General features: G+C 44.8%; 2 protein-coding genes across 2 annotated transcripts; both read left to right on the top strand.

The window, feature by feature from the left end:
* Window positions 1–281: 281 nt before the first annotated feature.
* On the top strand, window positions 282–1,983 carry LOC108111330. The gene is made up of 2 exons (XM_017220750.2): window positions 282–511; window positions 568–1,983. Exons 1-2 carry the CDS (start codon window positions 401–403, stop codon window positions 1,615–1,617), a joined length of 1,161 nt encoding a protein of 386 aa, XP_017076239.1. The 5' UTR covers window positions 282–400; the 3' UTR covers window positions 1,618–1,983.
* Window positions 1,984–5,049: 3,066 nt separating this feature from the next.
* Window positions 5,050–10,649, top strand: LOC108111277. Its single transcript, XM_041817642.1, has 3 exons — window positions 5,050–5,076; window positions 10,318–10,499; window positions 10,553–10,649. The coding sequence occupies exons 1-3, from the start codon at window positions 5,050–5,052 to the stop codon at window positions 10,647–10,649; spliced, it is 306 nt and encodes a 101-aa protein (XP_041673576.1).
* The last annotated feature ends 5,004 nt before the right edge of the window (window positions 10,650–15,653 follow it).

Genomic DNA, 15,653 nt, shown 5'->3' on the forward strand with positions numbered 1-15,653 from the left:
ACATTGCATGTGGCATGCACTCGGAGAAAAGTCAGTGGGGTAAAGGTATAGGAATAGGAGTTACTTTATCCATATCAATAATTATGAGTTTGTAAGCTTATATAATGAGTCTAGTGAGTTTTTAGTTGACTTCTTTGAAATAGAAGTTAACTTTTTGAGAGATACTTTAACCGATTTTCCGAAGTGTAGTCCACCAACGTCGGTGTGCAGAGCAGTAAGCCAAGCAAACAAACTCATTCCTCAACTGACAACCGTTGTTGTCCCAAGTCACATTCCTTTCCTATTCCATTCCATTCCTATACTCCACACATCACACAACAAATAAATTCTCGAGAATATCCCCCCATAGAGCAGGATTTTATTTTCGGTACCTGAAGTTTCTACACGAAATTTGCGGCAAATGGCAGAACAGTCGGATCAGCTGATGTTCATCAGTGAACTGGAAAATATTGAATGCGGCGAGTTCGAATCGGTATACACGATCCATGGAAAACCCATTCTGCCTCCCATGGTAGGTGATTCTTCTTTGGACTTAACTATCAGTATTAACTATTTTATAAACTGCAGATGACGGACTGGAAGCGCCTGGAAATGATGCGTCTGCGTTTGTGCGCCTTGACCCAGGAGGTTGTCCGCGAGAGAAACAAGTTGACCAACGTCGAAAAGGTGGAGGTCTCTACCAATACCGACCCGGGGGCCCAGGGACCTAGACCCTTTGTCGTGATGGGTCGAATGCGTCAGAAACTAAATCAATCGGAGACCATGATCTATGATCACACCGCCAACATGGTCATGCAGGTCTCTGCCCCCTTCAATGAGCCAATTCTAATGAATTCTGAACTGATGATGGAGGAAGCTCCTCCAGCCCGGCCTCAGAGGGCCCATATTGTGTTCGCACCTGAGAAATGGGGTACCTTGGAGAGTGGATATGTAGCCAAGTTGGACCCAAAGAAGACCGGCAACTTCCAGCCGAAGGAGAAGGCCATACAACAACCTCTGCGATCCGCCACTAGTCCGGATCTTGCAAAGCTGCAACTCCAGCTCTTGCAAAGAAACCCACCAGAGCAGGCTTTGGCTATTAAAAGTGAACCACGGATTGGACACAGGCCTGCAGGGCAACATCCCAACAAAGCTAAGAACCCTAGTCGAATTCCCAAGCCAATTGCCCAGATAGTGGGAAGTATTTCCAAGGAGACCAAACCGCAGAGTGCCCTCCAAGCGCGAAGCAACTATGATGCCAAGGTGGCTTCCAGACGCAACAATCAGGTTAAGAATCAGGTTTCGCCTGTCAAGCCGAAGTCTTCGAGAATCCAATCCAAGACCACCAACTTGAATCTGCCAAAGAGCATTCGGACTCCAGTACCGATCCATCAGAGGCCCGGCTATGTGGATAAAGAACTCAAGCTACAGAAGGACCTCTTGAAGTCCCTGGTCCTTCGGCAGGCGGAGGAGAATCAGCGTCTGCAGGCCAGGATGCAACAGCAGCAGCAGGGCCTCATCGCCACCATGATCAACGATCTCAACCACGTCGTCGAGATCTCAAATGACTTCCATTCCTTGGGCAGGGCTTTGGAGCTGACCTCCTCCAGCACCTCGAGCGATCCCAGCCAGAACTGATCCCAAATTGAGCACCTCCGGTGGCAGCAATCTGCAGCACAATGTCAAAATTCAAGCGTTCATTCGAGCACTAACTGAGCAAGCTCAGAGGAACAGGAGCACACGGGAAAACATGTTACTCAATCTTCCGCCAAGAATTTTCAATTCGTTGCGCCCTTCAGTTGGAAATTGAAAATTCTTGATTGAAGGATTTCTGATTGAAAATATGGGATTTTCAGATCGCGGAAGAAGTTAATGTAGTTATTCGTTGCGATCGATGTCGGCATGAGAGAAGGCTTCAAGCATTTCTTCTGGACTGGCGATTCTCAGGCGAATTGTCCGTCCCTGCTCTTAATACTTTAATAAGAGTTTTGTAACAAATCGAAATTCTGGTTTCATTTCTATGAGTATTTGGTATAAATGGGTTGAATATATTCTTGGATATGTTAAAATACTTCCTTTTTTTATCATTAACTTCTAAGACAAATTCAAGCCATCAAAGTTTTTGCATTTAACAATTGAGAAATTATTTATAAATAGAGGTGAACATTTAGCTTCGAATGGTGCCCAAAATACAAGACTTAAACACTTTAGTTTTCCTGTTCCAGTTTTTCAAAATTCAGAATTTCTCAACGTGAGACGACTCGAATTATGGCATAATCCGCGAGTCGGTCGGGGACCAAAAATACAGCGGGCATGGGGCGTCTCTAATTGCGCCCAACGTCTGCGGCTGTGCCACACAAGATGCACCACAATTTGTCCCACTCCCGGAGGTTTGGCCACCTGCCCGGGCGTCTCACATTGATGTCTCTATAAGAAAGTTCCCCTGAGCCTTGGCCCCTCCCCGCTCTACCACTTTCCCGCTTTTCCTGGCGAATTCGCTTGGGCCGTTTCACTTGGCGCGCCCATAACTCGGCGTGTTATTAAGTGTAAAAATTAAAATTTCATAAATTGTTATGCTTTATTTAGAGTGCGCCGAGCAGTTCCTCCCACTGCCGCTCCCCGGTTTCCTGATCCCCGATCCATCGTTGCTCTGCGTGTGGTTTTGGTGATTTGCGCACTTCGGAAGCTGACGATATTGAGACTTAAGTGGACATAATTAAAAGCACTTAAGAGTCGCCACAGATCGCACCGACTGAGATATAGATATGGTCTATAAGATGAGTGAGGGCAGAACGGGAGATTGCCTGAATGGCGAGAGCACATTGGATGATGGCCAAATTTGCCAAGCAATTGGCAGATAGTGGAAAGATCACAGACAGTGTCTAGATTAGTGGCTATATTAAAGAGCTTTGTCTTGCTCTTTCATTCTCAGCCTTCTCCATCTCGAATAAAAATTCATGTCTAGAACAAATCAAATTCTAATGTCGCTGTTTAAGAAACAGAATTCAAGGAAAGTCATAAAAACGGAAATTTCTATTTATTCCCCAAACTGAAAATAAAATTTAGGAATGCATTCTGAACATGAGTGAGTAATGAGGTATGCTAGTTCCCACACCAGCGAATCATCCGCAGGCAATTGAAGTTGGGAATAGTTCTAGTCTAATCTCCTGTTTTTTCACTTGGCTAATCACACAAAGTGAGGAAAACTTATGCAGGCAGGCAAAAATGCCATGGAAATCATTTCGCGCTTTCACTTCGAGGCATGGGTTTATTAAATGAAGTGCACATGAAACGGGCATTTGGATTTCATGACTAGAATAAACATAATCAAAGTAATAACTCGAGCAGCTCCTTTCCCCCACCCTCCAAAAGTCCTTGCCACCCCTGGAAAACATGTGAAATTAATCTTGTTTATGTTTGTGGAAGAGGAGAGAACCAAGAAAGTTTTCTCTGAAACTTTTAGGTTGCCTTTTTGCGCAAGTTTTCTTTTCTGGGCGGGTTCGGGGGAGGGAAAGTGGGAAAAAGTTTTCAGTTTCGAGTGAAAATAAATAAAATCGAATGATTTCACTTTTGTTCCAGGCACGTAAATAGTTTTCCCTGCCACAGGGATAACCATTCAAGTGCAAATGCGAAATTTAATTAAAATATTTTCAAGGCGTTTAAAATGCAACATTTCCATATCGAAAGGGCGGTGGGGTGGGGTCTGGACTTATCTACCCCCTTTGTTTGCCCACCGAAGGTGCGAGATATATCCAATAGACCACCCTTGTCGGCATTATCGGCTTATTCAGCGGCATAAGTGAAAAGTTCTGTCAACAAAATCGAAATCACGAAAAATTTGTTTGCCATTTAAATTCGATTTTGATCCTATTTATCCAGTAAATTGCAGCAATTGAAAGGATTTGCGAGGGAGTCGCTCCTTGCGTGTTTGATTTTCAAATTACCTTCCAAGGATATTCGACGGCTGACTGATGTGTGATGATGTGACGATGTACTGAAGTCCTGATGTCCTGATGTGATGTGTGGGGCAAGCACTTGTTAAAGCTGATCCAGGGCTTTAAGGAATGCCCACACTCCCTCGGGGACTTGCCACCACCCTCCGTGGCAAAAGATATTGAATTTCAATAGCTGCAGCTGCAGGAAATCACTTCCTGGCGACAAAGTAGACGAAATGGAAATCAGGAAACCAGGAAAAGGACGAGAACAAAAACGCAAGTCAAAGAAATCCCCAAGTGCGGGTCAAAGAAAATAAAACTTTATGCAAATGCGCCACTTTGGCCGTAAAATGAAATAGTCCCCGGCCAAATTATACCTTGATGCTTGATGAGCTTCGGCTCCCCCCGTCCCTTGTTCCCTGTCTGGATCTTGGCCAATTGTCCTGGACGTGAATTGAAACAAAAGGGACTTTGTTTCGATTCCCCCTGCCTGTTTTTAGTAGTTTGGGAACCCGAGCAGGTGACTTCAACTTGGTAAACTTTTGCATTTACAATTTACAATTTACCTACATTCGGCATCGCTTTATTTCGCCCCCTAGGGGAAACTTTTCCAGCGACAATAAAACGGCCAACTTCATTCCGGAAGTTGTGACGGACACGCTGGCCGCCGTCAGCCTTTTTTGGCCACTCATTATTAATATTATTATTATAATTCTGGCACTCTCCTCCAGCGAGTGGGCTCCATTTTTGGACCGGAAACGGATGCTGTTATTAATTCACATGTCCGGCGAGTGATGTGGGTTATCATCAGGTATTCCCCGACCCAAAGTGCTGCACTTCTGCTCTCAGTGCTGATTCCTAATTAAATTTGCCACTTTATTTGCTCGCCTTCTTTCATTCCTGCCTCATCCCCCGGCTTCTTAATTGTGTTTGTGCTACTCTATTTCATCCACTCGCTCAGAAAAGAGAACTCATTTATGCCACACAGCTTCCTGCGTCTTGGTCCTGCAGGATTCTTGGTTTCTCGGTTTCTTGGATTCTCGCTCCTAGTCTGAGGTGGCTGTTTGCGCTAAAATAATTGAATTAATAATTGCTGCGTGTGGTTTTCATGCTTTTCCAGCTAAGACAAGTAAGAATGCGAGGCATGGCCGGCAGGGACTGGGTATAGGCTGTGGGATACCCAAGGCATAAGATTCTTCGTTTGGCTTACCGATGTCCTCTACCTGGGGATAAGATGGGTAAACATGCTTATACATCATTCATCAAATCAGAAATCCATTAGGTATTATTACCTCCCTTCTACTCTGAGTTAGCCTAATATACCCCTTAATTCCTCAACTAATGGGTATAGAAAAAACCCAAAGTGCTTAAGCCTGAGCTTCAGAACCAAGCGGAGTCGTGTGCAACTTTTATCTCTGGCAGCTCTTGGCGCTGTCTTTGCCCCATTCCCGGGTCCTTACTTCGCAGGAAAGTTGCTCGGATGCCTTTACTTGCTCACTGATTTAATAAATTAACGTTAATTAGCTGTTGTGGTCGATGGGGAAGGGTGGTTGGGAAGGGGGTGCGTGGGGAACTGGGTTAGCTGAAAAGACAATAATGCCAAGGAGCCGGCAACTTTCGCTGGCAACCCTGGCTGTACGTGATTTCCGCGGCTGTTCCAAGATTTAGCCCGTAACCCCAAGTTCGATGTGTGAATTATGGGCTGTCAGCAAGGGCGGATGGGGGCGTGGCATGACGGTGTGCTATATGCGAACCGATAATTCATAAATGTAAATGGATGAGCTTCTGTTTGTTCATCCCGTTTTAATTAGCCAAATGAGTGGCGAAAGATCAGCAATGGGATTATTTCCAGGAAGCCAAATTGAGTCAACACACAAAATGAATTCATTTCAACTTGGAGCAGTTTATTATCGCTGCTCCTCGCAAGGAATCCAATTAAAGTTCACAGGCCAAGGCCGCAGGCCCTCGACTTTTGGCCAATGCAATTGCAAGGCGGAGCGGTCAAACGTGGCTGTCAAAAGTGAGCCAAGGAAGTTGACCCAAGCTGGACAAAGTTACTTGAGACATACGCCTGCGGCCCAAGGGGATGTTGAGAGCTCTCAAGGAACTGGCCGGCATTTAAATTGAAATTAACATCCTGTCGGAGGATCCTCACATGCGGACTCTCCTCCGCAATGTGTGCGCTTATTATAGCAACCGGGTGGAGTAAAAGTCAAAGCCCGAAAAGGAATCGAAAGGAAACGGCAGCCGGCGACAAAAAGACCAAAAGAAAACTTGCCAACAAGTGCTGGCCAAAGGAAAAGCCGACAAGCAAAGGCAGAGCCAAAGGAAAGTGTCGAGCAAACATCTGACTAAACAAACACTGGCACATGCCTGCATGCTGCACTGAAAGAAATTTACATAAGGAAGTATTTTTTCAGATTTTTTACATTTTAGTACTGCTTAAAGGGCTCTGCTGCTGGTATGAGCTCTGATTTTAAGTACCATGACATTACTAGCTATAGAGACTTGCCAAGATCTAGTTCTTGTATTTTCTCCAGTGCTTAATATCCTTTACTCACACTCACACACAAAGACATACTCACACATTCAAAGAGAGCGACACACACTGGTGTAATTAAGAGGCCATTGTTATTTCGCTGACAAAAGTGAAAGATCCCATGATGGATAACGTCTGTGTTGTTGTTTCTGTCGCCTCCTTTTCGGGCTCGTCCTTTGCCTGTTGACACTTCAAAGTGCGACTGTCTGTGTGAGTATCTGTGCGCGCCGCTCTTTGATGTAATCAGCCACCGCCTCACATCACCCAACTTGACACATTATTCCCAATCTTGCTATTATTCTTACCTCAGCCTTTGACGACAGCAATTAAAAGTCTCACACACCCACACACACACATGCGCGCTTTAAAGGACTAATTTTACATCTAGTATACTCACACATGTGTGTGTGTGAGTTTGCTGATGTCTGCATAAATATTTAATGTGTTTGCCTTGTTAGTGGCGATATCACTTTATTCTGCGGAAGGATTAATTTAATGCCAAACGTGTGCGATACCCACCCACCGCGCTTAACCCCAGAAAGCCCACCAAAACACAACTGGCTTGTTGTTTTAGGTATCGCAAAGCACACAGGACATACGGCAGAGGGGTGTGAGTTTTAGTGGCTGGCGTAGGCAAACAGACAAGTGGAAACCGCTACTTACACTAGTTAGCTAATCAAATTAGTTTTATTAACACGTACGACAACAAGTGCGTATGCAAACTGACACCAGCACATGTGTGCCGCCTGTACGTGTTAATTGCATGTTAAACCGTTAAAGCGTTGCCTACTTCTCAGCGAAAGTGTCTGAAATTGATTTGGGGGCTGAGTAGTTTTATCTGGGCTGTAATTCATGTTCTTACAAGTATATAAACAAGATTTAAATAGTGTAAAATGATTATATCATCTTATGCTATACTTCTGGTAGCCACAACTAATCTGCATTAGAAAGGAGTTTGAAAATCTAAGATATAAATCAGGCTTAGCTGAACTGAAATAATCAGGGCATGCCAGAAATAAATCAAAGTTGTCGTTCTGCTTTGTAAGGAGCATTCAAATGAGCCTTCGGCTATGCTAGGCATATCAATGTGGCTATTCTTAGTAAGAAGTTTCCCCCCTCTTGGCCTTTCTAAAGTCAAAGAGTGAGCGGCACACAAATGGCCAGTTAATTAGGCCGCTGACATCAGCAGCAGAAACCCGATGACAACCCTGAATGGCCGGCCAGAGGCAAAGGGGCTTCTTCAATTACACCACTGACCACCATAATTAATGTTAATAAATAATAAATTTACATATAAAAACTTCCCCAAAAGCATGTGAGACGTAAACTGAGACATGCAGAGAAGTGAAAGTCCGCAGCGGCATACAAATCTGCGTAATTAAAGGACCCAGTGATGCCAGGACATTGATAACATGCAAAAGAGAAAGGAAAACGGAAGCGTTTAATTAACTTGTTTTGTTCCGTCTGCCTCTCGACCCGACTCATATAGTATGCCCGGCGTATCGGGCAATTAGAGAGGTCAGAAAAATCGAAAGGGAAATTGAAAGTGTGCGTATCATAAATTGCTGACCCACCACCGCCGATAGAAATCAAATCCATCCAGACCCCAAATTGCATTATACAAGGCCTAAAAGCCGCAGGAAACTTTGGGTCGTAAGAAAAGTTTAAGCCCGACCATAAACCGCTTCTTTAGGAGAAGAAATGCAACGGAGACTTGCATTTATCGAATTGTTTCCGATCTCTTTTTGACAACTATTTTTGGGCTACAAACTTTTTCAATTATACTTGGCTATGTCCCTCAACGGGCAGAGTGTTAAACTCGGTCATTTAATCAACTCTGAAGGTCTCGTCAACCGTGAAGATAAGAAAGCCAGGCAGTGAATTAATTAGCATTCATTGACCGGCCAATTGAGCTTGTAAATATTTCATTAATCGCCGGAAAGTCTTCAAATACAAAGCATTAATAAGAGATCTTCACTTGATGGATGGCTTGACCTTTCCGAAAAGTTGAGAGGCGGCGAGGCAGGCTGGGCTGCCACTTACAGGGCATTACCTACTCCCTAGCTGGCAAACTTTTAATTTGCTCACATTCTCATTTGCGAGAACAAAGTCACTACACAACAAAAGATGCCAATTTAATCTAGTCCCTGCTGGCCACATGGGACACTTGCTCGTAAAACCACTGGCCAGAACTTTGGGGAGCATGGCACAAGGAGGGCATCCTGGGCACAGGAAATGACTTCAGTGTCGGACCCTTTGGATGTGTATGAGAGAGATGTTGGCACCAGCAGGTAACTTCCGGCATAGTCAAATTGAAATGGCTGTGCCAGACCACAATCCCCATTTTCTCCTACCCTGGGGATCCTGCCAGCTGCTCTACTTTGCTGTGGCCAGAGTGTAAAGTTGTCTGCACTCGCAAAGTGTGACAAATTAAATTAAAGCCAAAAGTCCACTCTAGGTAGTTCGCAGTAATTGCTTAATGCCCTCCCTCAATTAAACTCCAGAAAGCCAGAAAGAGTTTCCCCTCAAGGCAGGCAGAGGGGAAAGGTTCATGGAGGTGGTCTTACTCCTTTGGACACGTGAGTTCTTGAACTGCGACCAGCACTTGACTTATGACATTAGAGCGCAGACACAAATCTTTATGAGCCGCGCACTCCTGCCAGGACATAAGTAAGAAAAACTACAGTTTCCACTTAGCGGCGGTCCACACATCCTGCGAGGATTCACTGCAAATGGCAGTTGCCAGTGGACAGTGACAAAAACCCCAGGCATGTTGCACTGAAAGAAACTTTCAAGACTAAGAAATCTTACTGATATTGGTCAATGGATTAGGCAACCTTAAGTATTCTTTAACAATGGAAAAATAAAATGTCCAGACCTTTTCAGTCTCACTTTTCCCTGCAAATACCCCTTCCATTTGTCGCAGTGCACGTTTAAGGCCAGTCAAGCAGCCAGACTGACGCATTGTTGTGGTCATAAGTCAGCGTGTGGACAAAAACCTGTGCACTGAGTTGAAAATCTTAAAGATAAATAAAGACCGGAGGACTTTTCAGGGGGAAAGCCTGAACTTTGACCCCAAAAACGGAAAAACCGCAAAAGACAGCAAGCCAACGAAAGACGACGGTGGAAACGGCGAGAAGATGATGAGCAGGACAGAACGATTATGACGCTGCCGGCGTCCAGCGAAGCGCAACTGATGAAGCCCACTTAGAGGTGTCCCTGCTCCTTGTTCCCCCTCCTCCTCCTCCTCCATCTCCTGGGTTTCTCTTTGGCTTTTCCTGCTCATTTTCCATTTCCCTACTCCTCTTAGCAGGGACAGTGGTCAGCAGGGCTTGGCAACATTTGCCGTTGACAGAGTGCAGGAACACGAAGATGGAAAGCAAAGAGTGAAAAAAATCGAAAAAATGTTATAATTGAGGAACTCGACCATGGGAATACCTGTTACTTATATTTCTATCTTGTTTTGTAGAAGATTCTAGCATAAGGAACAAAAAGACATTTACACTCATCTGTAAGAGTTCTGGAATAAATATAGGTTGAAGCACACTTTTTGAAATCATTTGATAATACCGAATCAAGGTTCAACGTTTTACATCGCATTAAATAAAGATTAAGATCCCAATAAACCCGTACACACCCCAAAGGCCAAGGATAAAAATCAAGGAGCAGCAGCTGGGCGAGTCAGTGGCCGTGGAGACGTGTGTTGGGCTACTTGGGGTCGTCTGGACAAACATTACCCATCGCCGGACACCACCGGACATGACCAAATGAAAATGTGTAAGGCTGCCCCCTGGCGAAGTCGTCGTCGCCACCGCCGCACAATTATTACTTCAACTTTTCATTTTGGTCTCTTCACTCTGCGAGGTTTTGCCGGAGTCTGGAGGTGCTGCAGGATACCAGGATGGCCGGCTGGCAGGATACTCCTGGCCATGGCTTGTAATTTCGCTTCCTGCGTCTCATTTTTCATATTCCAACGCTTTGAGTGCCATTTGGCAAACTGCAAACTGGAAACGGCAAAAGGCGACTGGCCAACAAGGTAAACAGACAATTTCTCAAGCGACTAATGCCCTGACTTATTGTTGAACTTGGGGTGATGGCTTGGAATCGGAGGGTGTGGGACATGTTCTTGTGCCAACAGACAAACCTCAAAGTGGGGTTTTAGAATGGGAACTTCGACCAGGGTCATTCTGGTATAAAAGGTAAGATATTTGAGAAGCAGAAGTCTATTTTGCCAGGCAGATCAAAGAATGTTACACCTTCAGTAACTCATCTAAGTACATCTTTATAGATTCTATAGAATTAAAATGATAAATGGTAAGGCATACCAAAACAAAATAGGTTAAAGGGCAGTTCTGGGTAACTACCTAGCAAGAATGTTCTCCATATACTTGGATTACTAAAATAGCTTTGAAATCAGACCAAAGGAACCTAAGGGGTTCAAACTCAAAATGTGGTTTCTTATCGAGTTACTGCTTTACTGTTGGTAAAGTTGATAATATTAGCAATATTACTTGACTTTCTGACTTATGTTAAAGACTTTTTGCTTACAAGACCTGACTGAATAAAGAAAGCTAAGCAAAAACGTATCTAATTCCCGATCTATTCCAAGCATCGATGATAGCCTGAGATATCTGCTTATGATGGCTGCCTCGATTTCAGGCCACAAAGAAAGAGTTCAATAGCTGGCGAGGCAACGATGATTCGAGTTCAATGTCAAATCTCTGACCTCTGGCAGGGGATGGCCGAAAATGGGTGGCGACAGATTGCGCATACGACCTGTTGAAACAGTCGAAAGTCGCTGTTGCAAAAAGCCCCAGAGAATGGAATAAAAACGCAGCATTATAAACAAAAACAGCCTACGAGGAGGGGAGAGGGCCATAAAGAGCCTAGCAAAAGTACAGAATTTATGTGTATAAGTAAGCCACGAAGGTCATATTAAATTGCCATAAAGAGCTATCGATTTTATCTGCAACAATGAGAGAAGGAAAATCGCTGCGCACAAGAAAATGCTCCAGCATCCTAACGAGGACACTGACACCGCCGAGAAAACGGGAGGGAAGTCTGTGGGAGGGAAAGCAGAGAAAAGAAACAACGGAAAAATAAAGCAGCGGGCAGTCGGAAAATCCATAAAGAGGCGCGTCTGTGGAGGGGCTGAAAAGAAAAGTTTTTTTCCCGCTCCTACTTTTCTGTCTCCTACTTTTCCACCCCTCCCCTTCTCTTTTATCCCCTGGCCACTGGCTAATTAGAAAAGTTTTCCCCTTTCCATTCCGGCGAGTAGCTGAACGCTCATAGGTGCGAGTAGCCGAGTCGCCATTTTTTAGCCCACGTGGCGTATGAGCGACGGAGACGGAGCGACACTGGTGTCACACCTACTTACCTACCACACGTAGCCAGGAGCTCAACCATTGGCTGGCATAAATCACAGTTACCCCCTCCCCCTGCACTTTCCCACTTTCCGCTTTCCACGTTCCTCCCAGCATTTTCCTCCTGACGAAACGGAGCACCTAACGCACTCGGAGAGACACACCTTCATTGCTGGAGAGGAGCAGGAGAAGGGCAGGAGCAGGGGCTGGGTTTTAGTTAGCTCGAGTTTCCCGGCGCACCTGCTCCTCTCTCTCGTCTCGTCTCTCGTTCTCTCTCGCTCTCTCCGTCGCTTTCTCATTTGTATTTACCTAAGACAGCAGTGGAAAAGTGGAAATAAAAAAGAAAAGCTGGCAAAAAACCGAGTACCTAACGAGCGAAAGCTGCGCACCTAAACCTGCGCTACACAAAAACTCCAGACGAGCTGAGAGCACCTCACAAACACTCACGCACACTGGGAAAAGCGGAGGAGGAAAGGCGGTCGGGGGAAGGCGGCGGAGGAAAAGGTGAAAGCCGAGCCACCAGATGAGAACAGACGACGTTGACGAGTACACGACGAGGGAAAATGACGATGACGTTGATGGGGAATATAAAGCAACACGGAGAGGGGGGCATAGTAAAGGGAATGTGTAGGAAAAATATAGGAAAATAAGTACGAATGTAGAAAAGTTAAAGAAAACATAGAAATCAAATCTGGGGAAAATCATGAAAAGTCGTAAAATCAAGAGAAAGGGTTATGAGTTCTTCTTTTCCAAAAAAGAATCAAGCAGAAGGTTTATAGTTTAATGGTGACATAAATCACAAGCTGCCTTCTCCAGTAGCTCGAGATTTTCGTTTGGCCGTCGGAAAAACACATGCAGCCCCACCCCTTTCGTGGAAAACCCCTCGAAGGTGCTCAACTTTGGTTGGCTGCCAACATTTTCGTGCTCACCTTAAAAAGCGTAGGTAGCTCATCCACATGAGCCCGCAGGAGCAAGCGAGACAGCAGCACAGGCAACAACCTGGCAGCGATTGTGTATGAGTGTGTGTGCATCTGTGTTGGCCAGAATATGTACGTGTGTGTGCGGGTATCTGTGAGAGCGAAGCCAACGAACGAAAAACGCACGACGAATAACAACTGTTACTTGCGGTTGAGGTTGCAGCTGGGTAACCGAAAGGGGGGGTGCGGGGTGCCAAATCATGGGGCAGAAGGGTGGGGGGCACTTCCCACAGGTAAGAGAGAGAGGTAGCAGCGCAGCTGGCACCTACATCTCGACTTGCCGCACTCTTCTAGCCAAACGACGACGAAACGAAGACGATGGGCCAACACCTAAAGCAGGTATACATATACAGACTTATACATATACATATATACGGACAGGGGGTGGGGGGTGGCTTCTGACGCAGGTAGATTGGTGGATGCGTAAGGTATATTATATATCTCAGCCAGACTTGAAGCACGTGTCTAGGTATATTCTCTGAGGTGTGAGCAAAGGACATGCGCAGTGCCGCGAGCTCTCTCCACTTTCACTGTTAACTAACAGCAGGGGAAATTCAGGGGCAGCGCCATAACAGGGCCCCATATCGTGTGTAAAATGCAAAGAAAATTCATAAATAATGTTAATTTATTTTAGCCACTGCAGCTGTCTTCGCCTGACAGTTGGCCCAAGATATAGCCATAAAACACAACCCGCACACACGAGCACACGAACACAGCGAGACATTGACCCACAAAGGAAATTAACATAATTGTTGATTCTTGCGTTTTATTGTCGAGTGCGTTCTGGCCTTGTCCTCAGCTCCGAATCGATTTTGTGGCAAGTACAAGGGCCGAAACCGATGATACAGCACTTGGCCAGGGATCGCAGTGAATTAAAGGGTCAGAGTGAGGCTCTCGATTGGCCTATAAGTATGCAATGTTTAAGGAACTTTAAACTAGTCTAGGATTTCGAAACTGATATTAATTCAAAGAAGTGTAGAAGATTCTTAGTTATTATCTATTGGTGCTACTTGTATAACCTTACACTTTCTCTCCATTAACCTTCTCTCAGCTCTAATTGAATTTTAATTTCCATTGATTGCACTTTTTGACCTTTCTCCGTTGGGCAAACAAAAAAGTTGTGCATACGCCATGTTGCCCCGCAACAGGCCAACCAAATTTGCATTGTTGTCCTTTTCGGAGGGAGACCAAATGAAGAGTTCCGTTGGCGGAAAACTTTGCTCGCACTTTTCACTCTTCTTTTTAAGACCGGAGATGGAAGAAGGACCCACAGGAGGCGGAGTGGAGCATCCTTGTTGCTCTTTTGGCTGCTACAAATAACCGGCATCAACTTTAATCACCTGCTTAATTAAATCAGTTTCGCCGACTCCTCCCTTACCCCTCTCCTTCGCAGGATGGTCATTGTTCTGTTGTCCTGACTCCTGGTTGCCTGCATAAATTATGTGCTGCATAATCACCTACAAGCGTTCTATTTAAGCTCCTGGCAAGTGTCCTTTGCTCTCCATCCCCTCTCCAGCCCCTTGTTTGTTGACCACTTTTTTCCTTCTGGTCGCTGATGTCCGATAAAGTTCTTAAATCATTTACGTTTTCCTTGCCTTTTCCTTTGTTTTTCCCTCGATGCGGTTTTCATTTGCTTAATGCTTGCGTAGAGTTTTTATTTTATCGCGAGATTCAGCCGGGGATTTATGTTTTTAATTCCATTACAACGCATTTTCCAGGGGTGAGGATTGAGATATTCATCTGCCAACAGGAAGGTGAGCTTAAAAAAATGAAAACAAGAACTGATGATGAAAGTTAAACGACCTGTGAACGGATTGAAATAAATGCAAGGACTTAAATGCAAAGGCAAGAGTTTATGATGTTGCTGAGATAAATGTGGTTCTTCAGATCAGCATCTAGCTAGCTTGCGGAAGTGATTGGTAATAGCAGAGACTATTATTATAAAGAAATAAGGAATACATTTGCCAAGATAAATGCAAATGATCAAATAAAGACAAACAAGTACTAAGTACTTGGTAAAACATTCCATACTTCTGTGATGCTTACATTGCCTTATCATTTTCCCACATAAATAAGCCATCGATTTTTGTTCAATTGTAAGCGAAACTAGAAAAGCAATTAACAGAGACACGAGGTTAATTGGCAGCCCCTCATTGGGTCTGCCAGCTTCCGAGACCCTCCTTCTGGTTAATGTAATGGACCGCAATTTACGTCAACTTAATACTCATTTCTGGGCAAGAGTTCCTTCTCTGCTCCAAGGATATGTGCCTTGAGTGGGTGGACCAGGGAGGTTGATTTCCCGCTCCATTTCTCGCACGCCTAGGTAAGATTTATGGGGAGTGGGGCTCGACTCGAAGGACCTCAAGTGTGCAACGCAATTTGCCGAAAGTATCGAATTTCTCCCAGAAAACACTTTCACCACGGCAGCGCCAGTGCGTGTGTGTGGCTCCCTTTGATTTTTTCCCTGCTGCGACCACTGGACGTAGAAAAGTAAACAGAAGGTTAATGGATTTGACACACGGTTCCAAGGAAGCCACGGCACTTGGGCGTGAAATGGATATGCTTTCAGGCTAGGCACACACACAGTAAGTTCCGAGAAGGTGGATAGAAATTGGGGGAAGACATTGCTTTGTTTACTCCCTGGACAAGTGGACTGTGGTGGATTCTTAAAGAACTGGGCTGTTCCAAAAAGCTGGAGCTCTACGACTCTATCTTGAAAGTTATCATAACATATAGGTCCTTAAGAACTCCTCTCCCTTTAAGCAATATCCTTTTTTAATAAAACTTAATCCAAAAACTGAAATAATCTTAGAAAACTAAGCTAGATCGATTCAGCTTCCTTTTAAGCTTAAGTTCTTTT

Source organism: Drosophila eugracilis, unplaced genomic scaffold, assembly GCF_018153835.1.
Source record: "Drosophila eugracilis isolate 14026-0451.02 unplaced genomic scaffold, ASM1815383v1 contig_1781, whole genome shotgun sequence".
NCBI lineage: Eukaryota > Metazoa > Arthropoda > Insecta > Diptera > Drosophilidae > Drosophila > Drosophila eugracilis.

What these genes read in the sequence shown, in the direction of transcription:
- LOC108111330 (XM_017220750.2), top strand. Translation starts at nt 401, where the DNA reads ATGGCAGAACAGTCGGATCAGCTGATGTTCATCAGTGAACTGGAAAAT. An exon ending in AACCCATTCTGCCTCCCATG is followed by an intron (nt 512 to 567) that starts GTAGGTGATTCT and finishes TATAAACTGCAG; the next exon opens with ATGACGGACTGGAAGCGCCT.
- LOC108111277 (XM_041817642.1), top strand. Translation starts at nt 5,050, where the DNA reads ATGCGAGGCATGGCCGGCAGGGACTGG. An exon ending in GCATGGCCGGCAGGGACTGG is followed by an intron (nt 5,077 to 10,317) that starts GTATAGGCTGTG and finishes TCACTCTGCGAG; the next exon opens with GTTTTGCCGGAGTCTGGAGG. An exon ending in GGCCAACAAGGTAAACAGAC is followed by an intron (nt 10,500 to 10,552) that starts AATTTCTCAAGC and finishes GGGGTGATGGCT; the next exon opens with TGGAATCGGAGGGTGTGGGA.